Source organism: Hyperolius riggenbachi, chromosome 1 (assembly GCF_040937935.1).
Source record: "Hyperolius riggenbachi isolate aHypRig1 chromosome 1, aHypRig1.pri, whole genome shotgun sequence".
In the NCBI taxonomy this organism is placed as follows: domain Eukaryota; kingdom Metazoa; phylum Chordata; class Amphibia; order Anura; family Hyperoliidae; genus Hyperolius; species Hyperolius riggenbachi.
In genome coordinates this window covers 221,218,577-221,239,323 of record NC_090646.1, presented here as the reverse complement: position 1 = coordinate 221,239,323, position 20,747 = coordinate 221,218,577, and the positions used below count along the sequence as shown (strand labels likewise).

The 20,747-nt window shown below is 42.4% G+C and overlaps 1 protein-coding gene across 1 annotated transcript in view; it reads left to right on the top strand.

Moving 5' to 3' along the window:
* UGT8 (UDP glycosyltransferase 8) overlaps positions 1 to 20,747 on the top strand; it is a 122,926-nt gene that overhangs the window by 63,103 nt on the left and 39,076 nt on the right. The window contains exon 2 of the mRNA XM_068270390.1: positions 900 to 1,723. Within this exon, the coding sequence (XP_068126491.1) occupies positions 902 to 1,723 (822 nt within the window). The 5' untranslated portion in view covers positions 900 to 901. The remainder of the gene's footprint in view (positions 1 to 899; positions 1,724 to 20,747) is intronic.

Sequence of the window (20,747 nt, the reverse complement as noted above, 5' to 3'; positions counted from 1 at the left end):
TGTACTGTGTGTGTCACATTGTACTCCTAAAGGTACATCACACGTCTGATTTTTTGAATCGGGCGTGGGTACAAACGATCATTCAGCTGATAAGACTGGTTTTGACCGACCCGCCAAGCCGATCCGTCAAAACCAGCGTTATCAGCTGAACAACTATTTGTACACACTCCCGATTTGATGTCCAATCGACCGATCCTAACGACTGGTTGTTTGGAAAAATCAGACATGTGTACGCACCTTAATGCACAACTTTTTATCACTGGCATGGTCTGCAGTAGAGATAGTCAGTGAGATAATAATAAATCTGGCTTGCATACAAATTGTATGCAACAAGCAAGTGGGCCAATCAGAATTGTCAGGAAGTATTTCTATGGAACAGCTGTTTGACTGTTTGACTATATCTGTTAATTCTGCTAAAATTTCAGCAAAACTTTTGAAATAGAATACTTTTAGGAAATACTGTACATTTGATTGCCCACAACAAGCTGCATACAATTTGTGTGACATTTGCATTACGTTAGCATATCATTCAGTGTTCTCCCCCCCAAATTTTTCTAGCCGGGTGGCATGAAAAAGAAGCCAGGTGGGGCACAACGGGGGAATGAAGGCCGGCACAACTCTAACAGTATAGGAGGGAGATGAGGAGGTAAGCTGATGACAGCCGGGTGCTCACCAAAATTAGCCGCGTGGAGTACCCGTCTAAAAGAGCCTAGGGGGTACACTGTCATTCATCATCTGAAGTCTGCAGGATTACTTATGCTCTCCAAAAGAATTGGACAAGGTTGTTTTTGGTAAATCAGGCTGTTTTTTATTGCATAGTCTAGCATGTATTTGTGAATAATATTGCAAAGCCATATCATTATCTTCACATGTATTTTTTTTTTATTTTCTAACCACAGCCATGAAGTTTTATACATTTTTCATCATCCTTTTGTCAGTCACTCTCGGAATAGCGAAGCCTGCCAAAATTCTTGTCATTCCACCAATTATGTTTGAAAGCCATCTATATATATTTAAAACTGTAGCCACTGCCCTACATGACAAAGGGCATCAGACTGCTTTCCTTGTTTCTGAAGGAAGAGACATTCCACCGTCAAGCCATTACCAGATTCAGCGGTATCCTGGGATTTTTAACAGCACCAGCTCAGATGAATTTTTACAATCCAAAATGAGGAATATATTCTCTGGGAGGCTCACAGCATTGGAACTATTTGACATCCTTGATCACTATACTAAGAATTGTGATATAATGGTGGGTAACAAGAAATTGATGGAACATCTGAAGACAGAACATTATGATTTGGTCCTTGTAGATCCAAATGAAATGTGTGGATTTGTTGTAGCCAACATTTTGGATGTCAAGTATGCTGTTTTTTCTACTGGGCTTTGGTACCCTGCAGAAGTTGGTGCCCCAGCACCTTTATCATATGTTCCAGAGTTTAATTCTCTTCTCACTGACCGCATGGACCTATTGGACAGAATTAAAAATACAGTTGTCTATCTTGTCTCTCGCTTTGGAGTTAATTTTCTAGTCTTACCAAAATATGACAGGATAATGAGGAAATATGAGGTTTTGCAAACAAAGTCCATGTATGAGCTGGTCCAAGGAAGCTCTCTGTGGATGCTTTGTACTGATGTTGCACTGGAATTTCCGAGACCTACACTTCCAAATGTTGTCTATGTGGGAGGAATCCTCACTAAGCCTGCCAACCCATTACCACAGGTAAGGCTCTAAGTCTAGATGTCTAAGAATGGCTCCTTTTCAACACTTAGTCATTTCAAGTTTATAAATACAAGTTTTCTATTATGCATTTTTATTAGAATTTTGACTTTGCTTTATGGGGATGAAATCAGATTGAATATAATCTGCTGTAGCAGTGTTTATCTTAGCTGAGAATATTTCAAGCAAGAATAACTGCCCAAATTAGCATGTGCTTCAGTGAAATTGGCATTAGTAGTACCTATGTACAGTATATGAATGATAAACCAAGGTTATTGCAGTCAAGAACTTATACAATAAATGTACCTTTTAGATTAAAAACACTGCAATTGGTTCAATGTTGTGTTCACCCATACAGAACTAATAGTACAAATGACACCTTATATATGACAATTTTACAAAGTCAACTCTGAGATATGCAACTAGTATAATGAAGAAAAAATAAATGTATGTAGGGTTTAATAGGCCAATGATTACATTAATATATAAACTATAACATGTATTTGATGCCGCTGAAAAATCAGGTACATAAACAGCATCCATAATCATGTAAATACACAGGGTTACCAACCTGATTTCTAGTATTTGACAGACAAAAGGCCCAAAAAATCTTGACACCCACAATTTTGGACGGATGAGGCAGAGTCAACAGCACAGGGTTGTGGTTGGGGCTATATTGTGGGTGGTCACTTTTTTAATAATATTATCTAATATAATTTCATTGTTGCAGCAGGACATTAATATCTGGTATATTTAATTAACAACCCCTTTAAACAGTCTCTAGATGCAGAGTTGTTTCTAGGGCGCTGTCTTAACAATCCTCAGGCCACACATTTCTACTGAACTCCCTTATAGTAACCTCATAATTTAATTATCCCCCATCTATGTTGGTCCCACATGTTCTCATTTCTATTTACTACCCCATCTCACCCTCAAACCACCCCCCTCCCCATGCATGTCTTGCTTGCATACTCATTGGTGGTGAGTGTCCTTCTGATTATCTCCCTGCTGCTTTACTGATAAAAGCAAGGCCATGTATGCCCTTTGTGTCATCTGTAAAGTGACTAAATGCAGTGAGCCCGCCCAGAGCTGTGTATCGGCATAGAAAAAGCAGTGAGGTCTTGCAGCTCTTGTAGCAATGGTGACCCTGGGGAAGGAAAGGCAGAACTGGTGGCGGGTGAAAACGGAGTCTACATGGTGCAGACCAGCATTTATTGAGCCAGTTAGGCCTGGAACCCACTGAAATCAGCAAACGCAAAACGCAACCGCTAGCGTTTTGTCTGAGCGGATTCATGCACGTTTTTGGTCGTGTTTTGCAACATTGTATTTTTTTGCCCAGCGGGTGCGTAGCGTTTTGCGTTTTGCGTTTTTATCCTGATTGGTCCTGTGAATTATTTTTAATTTTGTTACAGTGTGCTGAACCGCAAAAAGCTAGCAAAACCGCTCAGTTTAGGTTTTGCTGAGCGTTTCTGCTAGCGTTTCAATACTTTACATTGAAGCGCTAACACTCCCAAAATGCTGCAGGTCCTGCGTTTGCGTTTCTGAGAAACGCAAACGCTCCTGTGGAAGTTGCCCCATCCATTAACATTAGCCCAGCGTTTTGGCAAACTGCTAGCGTATCGCAGTGCTGCCAAAATGCTGCCAAAAGCGCTCCTGTGGGTTCCAGCCCTTACTGTGCTCCAGCTGGTCACACTCTGAGAGGTTTATTTAGTCTGACTGTGACTCACTTGTTTCTAACATGTCCATGCCATCCCAGAGCAGAATACGATGGATAGCACATAGCAGGAGCTCCAGCTCCTGCTATGTGCTATCCATCGTATTCTGCTCTGGGATGGCATGGACATGTTAGAAACAGTAAGGCTGAGCCTGGCAGGCTGGAGGACGCTTGTAGAGAGGGAAGGGATCTTACTGGTGGGGAGGAGTGAAGGCTGAGTGATGTATTGCAGCAAGCGGGAGAAGCTGCCATCACAGTGGGATGCACAATCTGACAGACACACTGTGTAAATGTACAGGCAGTACAGACGGGACAATTTTGTCTTATTTTTCATGGACTGTCCGTCAAAAGACGTACGCTTGGCAACCCTGTAAATAAACTATAATAAAGAAAACTTTGAATGAGAAGGTGTGTCCAAACTTTTGGTCTGTACTGTATGTATTCTAGAAGGCAATGCTACTTTACTTGGCCATTATGTTGGGTGCAATACACAGTATATGCCCAATGTTAAGGCTGAGCCTGGCAGGCTGGAGGACGCTTGTAGAGAGGGAAGGGATCTTACTGGTTAGGAGGAGTGAAGGCTGAGTGATGTATTGCAGCAAGCGGGAGAAGCTGCCATCACAGTGGGATGCACAATCTGACAGACACACTGTGTAAATGTACAGGCAGTACAGACGGGACAATTTTGTCTTATTTTTCATGGACTGTCCGTCAAAAGACGTACGCTTGGCAACCCTGTAAATAAACTATAATAAAGAAAACTCTTTGAATGAGAAGGTGTGTCCAAACTTTTGGTCTGTACTGTATGTATTCTAGAAGTCAATGCTACTTTACTTGGCCATTATGTTGGGTGCAATACACAGTATATCCTCAATGTTAAAAATGTTCGGTGTGTTAGATATGCCGCAGGTACTAAATAAAATGTTAATATTTTATTTGTAAAGAACCACATGTTTCAATTATACATGAAAGAATAATAAATTTAAAGGTGTGTAATGTTATTTTGCCACCTTAAAGGAAGCAGATATTCTTGTGAGTTGACGTGTATAAAGCCTATTCTTTTTACTTTCACATTTCTGATATTATTTGTTGAACAATACATACAGGAACCACTGCTAGAAACTTGCTGAGCTGAAGACCCCTTAATATATTCTCTGTGAAAAAGCTGGTGGTCATCGCCAGGCTTTAAAGGGGACCTAAACTAAGAACTTCCTCTCTGCTCTTAAAGACATGCAACAGCATAATAACCTTTAAAGAAAAGCATTTATTTGTTACAGCTGATACAATTCCTGCAATAAATCTGCAGTGTGTCTACTTCTTTCTTTCAGGGAAACAGACATATTTTTAACATCCTATGTTTACAAATTAGCTGATCTGCCATGGCAGAGGAGATTCCTGAGCTGATACAGCTGAGAGATCAAATTACACTGGTGATTAGTCACAGATGAGGGGGAATTACCTTACTAAATACATACAGGGTGCATTTATCTATGTTTTTCTTCTGTCCTGTGCAAGAGTTCAGGTTCACTTTAAAGTTCATCCCACTAAGGGGGCTAGCCTGTATTCATTTTTAAATTGCCACCTTATGCAACAACATAAACAGGTGTTCTTTATTGCTGCTTGAAAATTAGGAAATAAAATAACGCCAACAAGGATAAAACATAGGTCACATTTGCAGATATGAAAAAAAAAAAAATTCTCCCTTAGCCTTCTGTTTCACTTGGCCCTTTCCATAAACACGTTTGAGGCCTCATTCACACCTAAAATTGAAAACGCAAGCATTTTGCGTTTTTGTGCTCTTACCCTCCCGGCCCTCCACTGCACGCTGCGTTTCTGGTAAAATCTCTTTTCTAAGCGCTTTTCCAGAACGGTTTTGTAATTTACTCCCAGACGCAAGTCAGGAAGTGAACTCTTTGACCCGGAAAATAAAAAATACAATGTATTTATTCTTAAAAACGCTGCACAAAGCGATTTTGTGAGGATTTTGCGTTTTTCCTATACCTTCCATTGCGGCAAAATCGCATCAAAAACGGTACAGGCACAGCTTTGCTGAGCGGATCGGAAATGAACCACTCAGATGTGAACTCTCTCATAGGGAATCATTGCACAAGCGTTTTTAGGGCGATATTGAAAATCGCCTGCGCTTGAAAAAAGGGAAAAAAACGCCCTTAGTGTGAATGAGCCCTGAATGAGTGTTTATGTTTTTGTCTATGCAGAATTAAGAAAGGTGCAGCCCAATGCTGCAATACTGGCATACCAGAGAGAACCAGAGGGAACAGGAAACAAAGTTTTACTGTCTCAGATTAAACTCGACTTCAGATAGCAGCTAACTGATGGATGACTCTCTGATCCAGCCTTTTAAAAATGGCTGAACTTGTGTGACTGTCATCCAATGATCTAATGTCTGCAGGTACATTCTAATTCAACCTACAGACGTTGTAGGTATTCAAAACCTAAATGAAAGTAGGCAAGCACGTTTGATGTGTACTAGAAGTGACATGAGTAACACGAATCCTACTAACAACTGGCATTTATATTATTACTATAGTTAATACACCAATGCCTTATCTATTCAGAGGAGACAGGCCTATAGGCACAGATGTCCTGGCATCATAGACTTCACCCACCATGAATGAACAAACCCCTGCCAAACTGCGCCGCAAGTGTGCTGGCTGGCCCAGCTGTCACTTCTTTCTTACTTCCCTTGCCCATCATAGGTAGATACAAGTGTCCCTTAGCATTAGGTAGCCAGAGGTATTCAGAATTAATTATCTAGTGGTGCCCCAGACTGAAGGGAGATCTTGTCACTGGAATGACGAGAGCTGGGTGAGTAACCTCTCATTAGGGATTAGATTGTGAGCTCCTTTGAGGCACAGTTAGTGAGAAGACAATATATATATATATATATACTCTGTACAGCGCTGCGTAATATGTCGGCGCTATATAAATACTAAATAATAATAAATAATAATTTATGCTCTGCGTAGGGAAGGAGGGGGGGAGGCACTAGGGGAGGGGAGTTATTTTTTTTTTTTGTTTTCATCTGGCACCCTGCGCGCGATCTCCTGCGAAACAGAGCACCAGGACTTTACGCCGATCGGCGCTAGGCGGTCCTGGGGCTGCTGCCGCGGCCACACCCATCGGCGTGACGCGGTCGGCTAGAGGTTAAAAAGCTTTTGCAGTGTGAGCCAGCCCTTAAACTTATATTAAATTAGACTGTCCTGATGCACAGTATGTTGTGCTTTTCCAAACAATGCATACAAAACTCCTTGCTTACTGGTGAGCTGTCTTCCTTCATTTTTTATCTTGAGCACTGTAACTGGAACATTCCATATGTTGTAATATGATCATGTACTGTATTGGGGATGGTTTGCACTAGTCAGTACAATAAGCACAAATGTTTTTTTTCACATGTGAATTAACCTCTTGAGGACTGCAGGACTAAACTCCCCCAGTGACCAGGCCATTTTCAGTAAAATGTGCCACTGCAGCTTTAAGGCCAAGCTGCAGGGCCGCACAACACAGCACACAAGTGATTCCCACCCCCTTTTCTCCCCACCAACAGAGCTCTCTGTTGGTGGGGTCTGATCGCTCCCCCCATGTTTATTTTTTCTTTTATCAATATTTGTTTGTGTCTTTTAAAAAAAAAAACCCTGTTCCTTTAAACCCGTTCCCTCCCTCCCCCCAGCCAGCCAATCATGGCGATCAGCTCTCATAGGCTTCACCCTATGAGAGCCGATCGCTCTCTTGTCCCGCAGGGGACGGCTGTCCCCAGTGCAGCGCTGCTGCTGATCGCAGCACTGCACCATACAAATAGACGGCGATCACGCCGTCTAACAGTCTCCCGAGCGGCGATAGCCGCTCTGAGACTGAGTGTGGGGCGGAGCTCCGCCCCCCAAGCAGGAGATGCGCACGCAGCGTGCGTGCGAACTCCTGCAAAACAGAGCCCCAGGACTTTACGCCAATTGGCGTTAGGCGGTCCTGGGGCTGCCGCCCCGGCCACGTCCATTGGCGTGACGCGGGCGGAAAGTGGTTAAAAGACACTATGCACACGTGTCAGCGTTACAACATGTGTGTTGGCACTGTATCTACTGATTGTTAATGCAGTTAGTATGTGTAAAGGTTATTAGAGAACATTGCTTTGTGGGAACGCAAATGTTGGTAATTGGTAGAGTCAGCCAAGATATGCAGCTCCAGAACTGTTGAATGGGTTTCAATGAATCCTTTTGACAGGGATGTGATTTAAAATCTAGCATTCACCTGTTTATAAATTGCTAAACATGCATCAATTGAGTTTAACACAGCTCTAGTTCAAAAAGCAATGCATCAAAGTAGGACTCTAGGCAGAGTTTAAGTGTACCCTGTAGGGTTTAAATGTTATGCTTGCCTCTGCAATGAATGTTCCTCTGTGTCCCAGCCCATTTCTTCTCTGATCCAGATCCCCTTCTCCCTAAATTCTATTGTGTCCCTAGTTGGGTTTTTAACTTCAAAACTATGAGACTCTAAAATGAGTCATTTTGATTAAAAGGGTGGCTACCCAACTATCAGTGCCAGATTACCAACCCCCATGGAGACCCAGAGCAGGCCCCTGAACTGCAGAGTGTTGAGGACAGCAGGGTGGAGAGGGCCTCTCTACACTTCACTGATATATCTTCCTTTTTAGTCATCTCAGTGTCCCATCTCCATGGTTCCAGTGACCTTTCTCATCATGTGACCTGCCAACACATTCTGGTGGACTACGTAATAAGTGATGCTCTACAGTCAATAGGACTGAGGAGCAGGCTGAGGGAAAGTTGAATTACTGAAATGCAGAGAGGTGAGTTACCACTCTGCTCTTCTGAGTGGACAGCAATGAAGCTCTTTGTCATTGACCATGATACCAAGGGAGAAAAAGGGGCCTACAAAGAGCAAAGGAAAACCAGGGACCAAAAAGACTCTCACTGGAGAGGTAAAGTTTTTTGATCTCACAGGTTTCTTTGAAATGTTTACAGTATGAGCTTTGACAAGTCAATTCAGCACAATGGCCTCAATTCACTAAGCTTATCTCCTGTCTTTAATAACTCTTCTAGAGTTGTTACCATGGTGATAAGGCATGTAGTATTCAGGAAACATTTTACCTTAGGCAAACCTAAAGTTAACTCTTCTGTCTTTAAGTTAACTCTTCAATCCTTAAAATAACTCCAGAGTTAAAGACAGGCTGTTAATTAACTGTGTGTGAAAATAACAGAGGAGGTAAATTAACTACAGAGGCGGTAACTTAACTACAGAGGAGGTAACGTAAGGAATGAAGAGATAAGATAACTCTCTCACTGTGTGGAGGTAAGTTTTCTCTTGCCTTATTATCTCCAGCATGATCTTAGTGAATTGAGACCAATGTGTGGCATTCTACAAATTATTTAATTTAATCGTTCATCCTGATGGTAAAGCTACCTGAGGCATATGTGTTTAGCCCCAATACAGCCTTGCTGAAATAGAGCTACAGACTCCCACAGCTGTTGTCGATTACTTAGTATATCAATGGAGGAAATAGTTGTGATCCATGGAGTTACACCTGTGTTACTACCAGTGTTTCTATATGCCTCAGTTAGTCATAGGTGTATAAATTAGCTATTTGCATGTTTCTGTCCACTGGCCTTAAAGGACCACTATCGCGAAAATTGTAAAATTCAAAATACCTGTAGAAACATACAAATAAGAAGTATGTTTCTTGCAGAGTAAAATGAGCCATAAATTATTTTTCTCCTATGTTGCTGTCACTTATAGTAAGTAGTAGAAATCTGACAGGGCCGACAGGTTTTGGACTAGTCCATCTCTTCATGGGGGATTCTTCGCATGGCCTTTATTATTTCTAAAGAGATAATCCCTGAAAAGGATTTATATAAAGATGCAGACCACCCCCCTACCGGTTTGCACTTTTTATTGGCAGTTGGTCAGAACAACTGCTTTTTAATAAGTGCTTTTGAAAATAAAGAAAACCCTGAGAATCACCCATAAGGAGCTGGGCTAGTCCAAAACCTGTCAGTTCTGTCATATTTCAATCACCTACTCTAAGTGACATCAACATAGGAGAAAAATCATTTATGTCTCATTTTACTCTGGAAAAGACGTGCTTCTTATTTGTATGAGTTTACGTTATTTTACATTTTTACGATTTGCGCGATAGTGGTCCTTTAAGAGTTACGTTAAAACCCATCCATATGGCACCAGAAAGGGATGTGACTGACGTGCCAGCTAAAGAGGAAGAGGGTGGCATATGAGATGTGTTGGGGAGCTCTCTGTGAACTGCCAAGCAAATTTAGCGATACTGCTGCTGGTTACTGGTATGGCTTCACTGTAACCTGTATTTCTCGTTTCCCATAGAGTTTGAAGATGCAGATTAATGCTATATGACTTGCAGGGTGACAGAAGCGAGAAATGTATGCAAATCAGGAACTACTGTACGTGTTGTGTCTTTGTATAAACGCAAAAAAGTATTTATTTCCTAGTTGTGATTTTGCATAGAACATATACAGTACTGCATAAGTCATGCAATGTGTTCTTATCAATGGCAACCTGTTAGTTTCTATATTATTGACTGAATTTAAGGTGGCCAAACCCAGTAGAATGTAGTGGTTTATTGGTGCTGGTCCATCTCTGGGTATTAATTCTACTGAGTTTGTTTTCTAAAGAACAGAGTAACCAAGCAGCTCGGGGTGACCCAAACCAAGAAGAAACTGTATAGAGCTATATAACTATCAGTTAATGCAACATACAGGAGGACAATATGTGACCATGGTTTGCAAACCCATTTCTTATGAAGTGGACAGGATAGGTAAAACCAAAAGCAAAAACTTGATTGTTTTTATTACACCCTGCAAAAATAACTGTACTGAAGTCCTTTATGTTGGCTTTTCTTACTGCTACTTCCATAGCTTTTCAGTTTGCAAGACATTTTCATGTTTTGTTAAGATAACCATACTGGCCACAAAGCCCATATAAAAATGTGCTGGTGTGCGGCATGCACATGCGCATTCTGTGTGTGTGCATGACCTCACAACCCACACATCCATTGGTGCACATCCCATGCTTGTCCTGACCGCTGCCTAAAGCCTGTCTGCTTGCCACACATCTGCACAACAGATACAGGATGCAGGACAGAGATTTTATTATATAGGATTTATATATACAGTAAATCAAGAGGTTAAATACAATAGAAATTAACTGCAGATATATAGTGATTCATGCATGATCTCTGATTTCCATCGTGTGTAGAAATGACATACATATTTAAGGGTACTTTAACACTATTTATTTAGGATTTATAGAGCATGACATCTTGCACAGCACTTTAGACAGCATATAGTCTTGTCATTAACTGTCCTTCAGAGGGGAGTCACAATGTACTCTCTTCCGAAGTCATTGTGGTCTGGAGGTTTTTTAGCGCAGCAGATTAAAATGGCACAGGATGAGCATCGATAAAAATGGTGCCACCATAGGCAATAGTAAAATCCACAATTAGTGGCAAGGAAGTTAAATTATGGCAGGGGGTAGTTAATGTTAGACACTGGGGGTGGAGTGGTTAGGATTAGGCACCAGGGGGGTCTTAGGGCTCGTTTCCACTGTTGCGGTGCGGAATCGCCTGGATTCCACCGCGGACGAAATCGCATGCGGATGCGTTTCTGCATGCGGTTTTCCCCGCGATTTCGCATGGCTAAGAAGCAGGCGAATTTAACCATGTCACTGCCTGTGTAAATTTCAATAGCATTACATGCGATTTCCCTATTAAAAGCATTGCGGGTGATTCGCCCGCATTCCAGCTGCACACGAAATCTGACGGCTCTGCCGTGCAGATTTCCTCCGCACACCAAAACGCACCCGCACAACGCACAAGTGAAAACAATCCCATCCACTTGTATTGCCTATGCCAGTGGTTCCCAACCCATGTGCCGCGACACATACATGTGTCGCGGCAGCTTCGGGTATGTGTCGCGGCTCTCTGAGGGGAGCAGCGCAGCGGAGGTAAAGCTGTGGGCAGCGGCGGAGAAGGGGGCCATCTCCCCCCCTTCTCTCACCTTAGGGTGCTCTGCCTCCCTCGCTCTCCCCTCCGATCTGTGTGTGCGGCGGCGTTTGGCAGCGGGCGGGACTTACCTTCCGTGTCGCTCCATGCGCCGGCTGGAAGTTCTGGTGTCGCAGCCGCTGCTCTGGTCTGGATCAGGCCAGAGTAGTGGCAAATCATCCCGCGCCGGCGACGAGACCAGACGGAGGACACGGAAGGTAAGTTCCGCCCCTCTGCCAGCCACCGCACTTCATTCCGGAGGAGAGAGCGAGGAAGGGAGAGCACCCTGAGGTGCCGCTCTCCTTCCCTCGCTCTCTCCTCCTGGGAGGGGGGGGGCACCTGGCTACAATATACTGGGCACATATATCCCTGGCTACATATACCGGGGACATATACACCTGCCTACATATACTGGGGACATATACCACTGCCTACATATACTGGGGACATATACCCCTGCCTACATATACTGGGGACATATACCCCTGCCTACATATACTGGGGACATATACCCCTGCCTACATATACTGGGGACATATACCCCTGCCTACATATACTGGGGACATATACCCCTGCCTACATGTACTGGGGACATATACCCCTGCCTACATATACTGGGGACATATACCCCTGCCTACATATACTGGGGACATATACCCCTGCCTACATATACTGGGGACATATACCCCTGCCTACATATACTGGGGACATATACCCCTGCCTACATATACTGGGGACATATACACCCTGGCTACATATACTGGGGACATATACACCGGCCTACATATACTGGGCACACATACCTCTGGCTACATATACTGGGTACATATACTGGGCACATATACCTCTGGCTACATATACTGGGGACATATACCCCTGGCTACATATACTGGGCATATATACCTCTGGCTACATATACTGGGCACATATACACCTGCCTACATATACTGGGCACATATATCCCTGGCTACATATACTGGGGACAACTGGCTGTTTGTCATTATGTGCATTTACTGGTGAAAAGCTGTCTCTTATGTGCATTTACTGGTGAAAAGAGGTCTCTTATTATGTACATTTACTGGTGAAAAGCTGTCTCTTATTATGTGCATTTACTGGTGAAAAGCTGTCTCTTATTATGTGCATTTACTGGTGAAAAGCTGTCTCTTATTATGTGCATTTACTGGTGAAAAGCTGTCTCTTATTATGTGCATTTACTGGTGAAAAGCTGTCTCTTATTATGTGCATTTACTGGGGAAACGCTGTCTCTCATTACGTGCATTTACTGGTGAAAGGCTGTCTGTCATTACCTGCATTTACTGGTGAAACTCTGTCTCTTATGTGCATTTAGTGGGGAAACGCTGTCTCTCATTACATGCATTTAGTCTACGTGTCACGGAGATCTGAACGTTTGGTTTGATGTGTCACGACTCCAAAAAGGTTGGGAACCACTGGCCTATGCGAATCCGCATGCGGTGCCCGCATGCGGATTCGCTATAGTGGAAACAAGCCCTTAGGGTTAGGCATAGGTAGAGGGAAGGTTCAATGTGAGAGTAGGCATGGTGTAGTCATACATAACCTTCTACCGGGGATCGCGTCTCCTCCACTTCCTAGTTAGTTTGACTCTGTCCTGCAGTCAACCAATCACCATGCGGCTTCAGTCTCAGCATGGTGATTGGCTGGCAGCAGGACTCCTGCAAACTAAACAGGAAGTTGAGCAGACACAATCACCGGGACCAAGCATTGTATAATAATGCTAGATGCCAGTGATGACATCTTGTTACTAATGTTGTTTAACGTTTTATAAATGTCCTAATACGTTAGAAGCAAGATGTCATTACTGGCTCACCCTGCGCCATTTTTTTTGAGGTGCTATTTTTAAATGTATCCCTTTTTTGCGGCGAAACCTATTAACTTGTCTGTAGGTTTTTGGAATGTGGAAGGAAACTAGAATGTCCAGAGAAAATCTACGCAGAGATGTGAGAACCTACAAACTTTGTGCCAATAGTGACTTGCCAGGTATTTGAACCTGTGACAGAGCGTTGTTAGGCAAGAGTGCTATCCACTAGTACCCACCATGCTTACACCACAACTGGTAGCGTGCACAGCATGCTGTACATTATTCTGATAGAATTCATCACACTGAACTGCTAACACACCATGTGAAAGTACCATTGCAATATAATTGCACCATGTTATGATGTCATGTGATTATATTGTTTGTTGCACCACAGTGAATGCAGTGTGAAAGGACCCTTTATGTTTGATCATTCTGGCCCATCAGGAATGATTTACTGAAAACACAGCGAATTCAGTAAAGCGAAACCTGTGTTCTTTCAGCATCTAATTAAAAAGGGGTAACGTTCCTGGTTTTTTTAACTTTTTTCTTCTATACATGCATGTGAATGAATCTTTGCAGTTGACATGAACTCACTCAAGGGGCTTGATTAACTAAACCATGATAACCGTGATAACTCATATCACGGCCGTGTTAGCGTTTTCGCGTGCAATCTTGAATTTTAACGAAAATTTGCGATTGCGCACACAATTTGCGTTTGCGTGTGAAAACGCTAGCGTGGCCGTGATATGAGTTATCACGGTTCAGTAAATCAAGCCCAAGCTGTGGTGCAGACCAATGCAATTTAGAATAAGGGTCTAAAAATTGTATACAGGCAGATAAAAATCTTAATTTCAGGCTATTCGGCAGTCACTATAACCACTGACAGTGTACACACACCTGCAGTGCCTTCTCTTCTTCATTTCACCCTCCCCCACCCTGTGGACAAAACCTAGCCCTTGGCAGTGGTGTGATTAACATCATTGGGGGAGATGTGGATGACTACTGTCCCTGATACAGCCTCACCTTCCTAATGACTAAGAATGCAATGGTTAATTGGCACAGGTGATTTTTATATTGCATGCACACACACATATATATATATATATATATATATATATATATATATATATAATTTTTTTTTTTTTTCTTTTAGGTTGTGTTTCAGATTTAAATGTCCGTAAAGTGCAATCATACAATTGTGCCTGAACTGGAGCTTTAACTTTTCACCCTTATCCACCTTTACTAAATCAGACCCACAGACTATCACAGAAACATGCAAAGCAAGTGAATCACAAAACTAGCATTTCAGTTCTGCCAAGACTGCTTGTTGTGGATCACACAAAAACTGTTTAACCTATCCCCTATAATAATATGCAAGTGTCTCTGCGTCCCTGTGCCTGACTTTGTGTGTGTGTGTGTGTGTGTGTGTGTGTGTGTGTGTGTGTGTGTGTGTCCGTGCAGGCAGGGATGCAGAGACTGTGTAAAGTGAAAGGAGGACGGGACCAGAAGGGGCGGTCGTGTGCGGGTGCAGCGTGCGGGGGCGTGCACGAGCGGCGGGCGTGTCTGAATTACTCCAGAAACAAGCATGCAGCTAATCTTGTCAGATCTGACAATAATGTCAGAAACATCTGATCTGTTGTATGCTTGTTCAGGGTCTATGGTTAAAAGTATTAGATGCAGAGGATCAGCAGGACAGCCAGGTAACTAGTATTGTTTAAAAGGAAATAAATATGGCAGCCTCCATCTTCCATTAATCCGCTTTATAAAGCATAACTTTTAATGACAATCTTGATAAATGCAAAGGCATGATATAGTTCCTGTTAAAAGTCCATGTGCCACGTATCAATATCCTCAGTGGCCTAATGCACGTTTCTTGACTTTGAAAACTGCCGCTTCTACAGAGGCAGAATAAGGTATTATCAGAAAGCGTGGCAGGTGGCAGATAAAAATATAGTATGTGTTAAGATAGTACACTTCCACATTTTAATTGTTCCAGGTGTCCTTTTCTATCTGGTCAGCCAGGTGCCATTCAGAATTCAGCAATGCAATTGGCTACTAAAAAGTAGCCACTGAAGTCATATTCCTAGATTGTAATTGGCCCACTTATATAGTATGGCCGCTGTCCAGTATATATGGCTCAGAGGTTCCTGTATGTCTGCTGATAGCGTGGCTGTGGTGAGCTGGAAGCTAAATTTAGTTTGTTGAAGTAGGTTTTAATATCTATACTCTTATTGCAGTATAATTTGAATCATGGCATGGGTGTGTACATGTAATATAAAGTATTGTTAGACACTCCAGTGTTTATAGGTGGAAAGTGCTGTTTAGTCTTTCTGAAAATTGTATGTCTTGGGGTTTGTAAACTCTCAGTCAAACAGGTCTCAGACAGGTTATTGAGGGTGACTTGTTTTGCGTAGTAATTGACTTGTCGATGTACTAAAGAGATACAAAGTCAAGAGCACAGAGATTACATGCCATTTATTTGAAATATCCAGTCAACAAAATTTCATATCAGCTTGGGAATTTTTTTCTCTAGTAATCAAAAAGTGATAAAAAAGGAACCAAATTTAAACCTGTAAGGAAAAAGAAAGCCCAAAAGGGTACTCCACTCAGTAGAGGGAAGCTATTAGATCTTCTAGAGCAGGGGTCTCAAACTCGCGGCCCACGGGCCATTTGCGGCCCTCGATACAATATTTTGTGGCCCGCGCCGGCAAAACCTTCCTTATAGTTCGCTTCAGTGCTCCCAAGTAATTTGCCGCATCCCTGCCGCTAAACGAGGGCTGCAGAGCCCCCAAATCTGCCCCTTCCAGGAAATGCCGGCGGATTGCCCCCCAGGCGATTTGAGGCCTCGTTTTGCGGTGGGGACACGGCGGATTACTTGTAATGGCAGCACTGAAGCGAACTGTAAGGTAAAATAGGCAAAATAGTTCGCTTCAGTGTGAATTTGATTTTGAAATAAAAATCAATGCAAGGGGCAGGGGGAGTGTGGCTTGCTGCTGACTGACTTTTTTTGTGAAATCCCTTATGCGGCCCGGCCTCATCCTGACTTTGCCTCCTGCGGCCCCCAGGTAAATTGAGTTTGAGACCCCTGTTCTAGAGGCTTCCTCCATCGTCCTCCACTGTACTATTCCTGCGCTGTCTCCACCGCAAAACCATAGACAATGGCTTGTTGACAGCTCTCACGTGCGCAGTAGCATTGTCCCACTAGGGCTTTCAGCAGAAAAAAGCAGATCCGAATCAGGTCCGTTCTACTATGCATGCATGAAGTGTCTGAGCAGTAGCACAGACCTGATCGGGCTCGACTTTTTCCACTGAAGGCCGAGCGAATTTGTGCATTTTCGTGGGTCTCAAAGCTGGAACGGCCTGGCAGAGTAGAATGGGGGAAAGCTTCCTAAGGATTAATAGGGTTCCCTATCCTGAGGTATGTATCTAACTTTTTAATTTTTGAATCTCACCGGTTTACTTAAATCATACTCGTCTTTACAATACCCCACAATTATTTAATCCTCATATATTAGGTCACCTAGTTCTAATCAAATAATTGCTTTGCTAAGTAACCCATCAAGAAGAAGCTATGTGATCTGTAAAAATCTTAGCCATTTCGGTTTTCATGGACACTAGCATCTCAAATCACAATGATACTAAGCAAGATCAGGGAGTGAAGCTTGGAAAATGAAACTTTAGGACCAGAGATGGTCTCTCCAAATCCAGATCCAAATAATTTAATCTTGAATGCTGCTTCAATGTAAATCATGTCTTGGAATAAAGCTAAATCTTTGTAGGAAGTACATTTGATCAGCCCATGTTCAAACTGAAAACGTCTAGTATTACATTTATATGTCAATAACATCTAATTGATTATCTCTAGTAGGAATGATCAATGAGATGCAAATACTTCTGAAATTATGCAAATGTTTATGCAAATTTATGCAGTTTGAAAATGGACCAATCAATTTAAACCCAGGTTTAAATTGATTGGTCCATTTTCAGGTTGCATACATTTCCATCAATTTTCATCAACTCAGAATAATTTGCATATCGCTGATCATCCCTAATCTCTAGTTATGAGTCAGTAAGATGCATGACCACTCACCCTGGCCAAGCACAAAATGTCAACCACTGAAGCCTGGTTGTGGTTAGGAGTGTGTAGAGGGGTTGAAAACGGAAAGGTGTCAAAGTCTGCCATATTGGGGGAGATCAGTGTGAGAATATAAGAGCAAAAGTGTTTAAGAAATAGTTGTTATCATTCAACTTAATGCATAGTAAGAATTATTTCATTCTAACTTATGGTTGGTATCCTAACATGGTAGTGCTCTATCTTCTTTTAAGAGCAGCAGCCTGGTAGTAGCCATAACTACTGCTACAGTGGTCCAAAGGCAGAGTAGGTCCAAATGGTGTCATCTGATTAATGCTCGCCTTCATTTTTTGGTTCCTCTATTCTGTAAAAACTACACTTGTTAATTTAGTAGTGGTAGAGTACATCTATAAATATGTGTTAATGCGTGCTTGTAACATCACCCCATACCCCTATCATTTCCTCCTTTTAAGGGGAGTGAAAAGGTCAGGGAAGAAGAGGGAATGGGAGGATATTAAGAGGCAATCCTTTCTCTTCCTGTTTGAAAGTTTGATTTTAGCCAAAAGTTAAATTGTTCAAGGAGTGAACTAGGGGAAATGAGGAGAGGAATGAACAACACACAAAGGTATGTGGATCCAACATGAACACACCTCTGGGCTTACCATGTAAAGTTTTGTCCTGGTTCAGGTGCCCTTTATGGAATCGATCAGATAGATCAACAGAGTTTGAAATGTTCTTTTGAACATATATTTCGTTTATTTTACTGTGGTCTATTATGGATTGTCTATTATGGACTATTATGGATTGTTTTTGTTTTTCTGTAATCCTCAATGCACCATTTTTCCTTTTCTTTAATAAATTATATGCTGTACAATAATTTAGGCCATCTCCATGTCCTGAAACTTTGCAACACTGAACCTACCTCTGTGCACTACTATAGAAATATTGTGTATTTGCAACTCAGGCCATTCTACAGGAGAACAGCAGGAGTTGACACAGATCTTGTTTAGTGTAAGGAATAAATATTAAAGAGTACTTGAAGTATAAAAGACAGAGCTTGTCATGCCAGGCTCTTTCTGGACTGGGGAGGTCTCAGGTTTAATTACTTACCTTAATTAATTCATACAAGGGATCGCTCCACCGTCCTTGAAAATGCAGCCATAGCAGTTTGTTTTTTTACAAATTTCTGCCCCCATCAAAATTCCAAACCTCCATCATCTAAGCGGCCACAGCCTAATTGGTAGCTGCCAAGCTAGTTGCTGTGACAATGCAGGCAGAGGCATCATTGAACTCCAGAACTATAGCTGTGACTAAATTCCTGAAGTGTGGAGCATCATCTCTGTCCAACAGTGAATCAGGTAAGTAATTTGTCCTGAGGCCTCTACGATCCTGCATCAAGACAGAGCCTGATATGACCAACTTTGACATTTATAATGAAAGCAGTCTTAGGTTTGGTTCACATGGATACTTGCACTTTGTTTACAGCCGGCCATGGTGTCACAAGCCCCCTAGTGGCCGGACCGCACCATGCCTTCCAATCGGTTTCTGCACACAAATCATGCAATCTGTGGTCTCAGTCGTTGCGCAGAAACCGCTGGGATTTTGGCAGCAGACCGACTAGAACTGAGCCCGTGAGCTATGGTAATACAATTCACACACTATTTTAGGGTATAACTGCCACCACCTCTGTTACCATGGGACAGAGGAACCCACGGACTGGCTGACTCTAGACCTGCAAATAAAGGGTTAAACACACTAGCTATCAACAATAGTAGCGACTCTTCAGAAGCCAGGGTTCAGTTTTGTGTTGCTGAATAATAGGTGTAGCCAAACAAATAAATTATGTTAGCGTTGTTTATTAAAAATGTAATAGAAATTATTAATATATACAGAAAATCATTAAAGAGAACCCGAGGTGTGTTTAAAGAATGTTATCTGCATACAGAGGCTGGATCTGCCTATACAGCCCGGCCTCTTTTGCTATCCCAAACCCCACTAAGGTCCCCCTGCACTCTGCAATCCCTCATAAATCACAGCCATGCTGTGAGGCTGTGTTTACATCTGTAGTGTCAGTCTCAGCTGCTTCCCCGCCTCCTGCACAGCTCCGGTCCCTGCCCCCGTCCCTTCCCTCCAATCAGCAGGGAGGGAAGGGATGCAGGCGGGGACTGGAGTTCTGCAGGAGGCGGGGAGAGCAGCAGACTGACACTATAGAGATAAACACAGCCAGCTCTGACAAGCTGTTTGTCAGCAGCGTGGCTGTGATTTATGAGGGATTGCAGAGTGCAGGGGGACCTTAGGGAGGTTTGGGATAGCAACAGAGGCTGGGCTGTATAGGCAGATCCAGCCTCTGTATGCAGATAATATTCTTCAAACCCACCTCGGGTTCTCTTTAAAATCAACAATTATAGAAACATTAGTAGCCAGTATGAAAATAAAAAGGGAGAAAATACTTAAGTTCGTGGAAATATGTCCTTCTGGGTAAGGGCTCTTTCACATCAGAGCTTGCGTTGGAGAACGCTCAAAGCATAAGTTTTGTTGTATGCGTTTTAATGCATTTTGATATGCGTTGCACTGCAGTGAGTGTGCGTTTTTAATGCGTTTTCAATGCGTTACAGCACATAGGAAAACGCAGGTAATTTTTTTTTCTTTTAGTTTTCAACTTTCTACATTGTTCCTCTGTTGCATTCTGGGACTGATTGCCTGTGTTAACGGATTAAAAACGCGCATAGTGTGCGTTTTACATTGACTAACATTGTAACGCACAAAGCTAGCGTCGGCCGAAAAACTGCGCCTGGGTGCAGTGTACCGCAACGCACAAAAAGGCTGCGTTATATGTGAAAGCTAAAATGAAAGTCTATGGACTTTCATTTCACCTTGGGTAATGCAAACTTTACCCGTTGAGTTGAAACGCAGAAAATCTGCCCTAATGTGAAAGAGCCCTAAAGAAATGCAAAGTCCTTGGTTTCAGAATCATAGGCCTTTAAGCATATTTTGTAATCCAAGCAGATGTTACAGTTCCAAGATGGCTGCTGGGTGGTCCTCTGCCCAGCAGCAGGTCTAGTTGTAATCCAGATGATGTTAAGATGGAGGACTAAAGTCCAGTTTTTTTCCCCTTAAACACCAGTAATAGCGCTCCTTCCATTTATTTGCCTATAACTTTATTACTACTTGTTAAAACAAAACAATATTTTTCTTGTTTTTTGCCACCAATTAGGATTCCTTTGGGGAGTACTTTTGCTAGGAATTATTTTATTTTTAATGTGTTTTAGCAGGAAAAATAAGAGAAAAATTGAAAAAATTCATTATTTCTCAGTTTTCGGCTAGTAGTAGTTTAGTTTTAAAATAATACATGCTACCATAATTAAAACA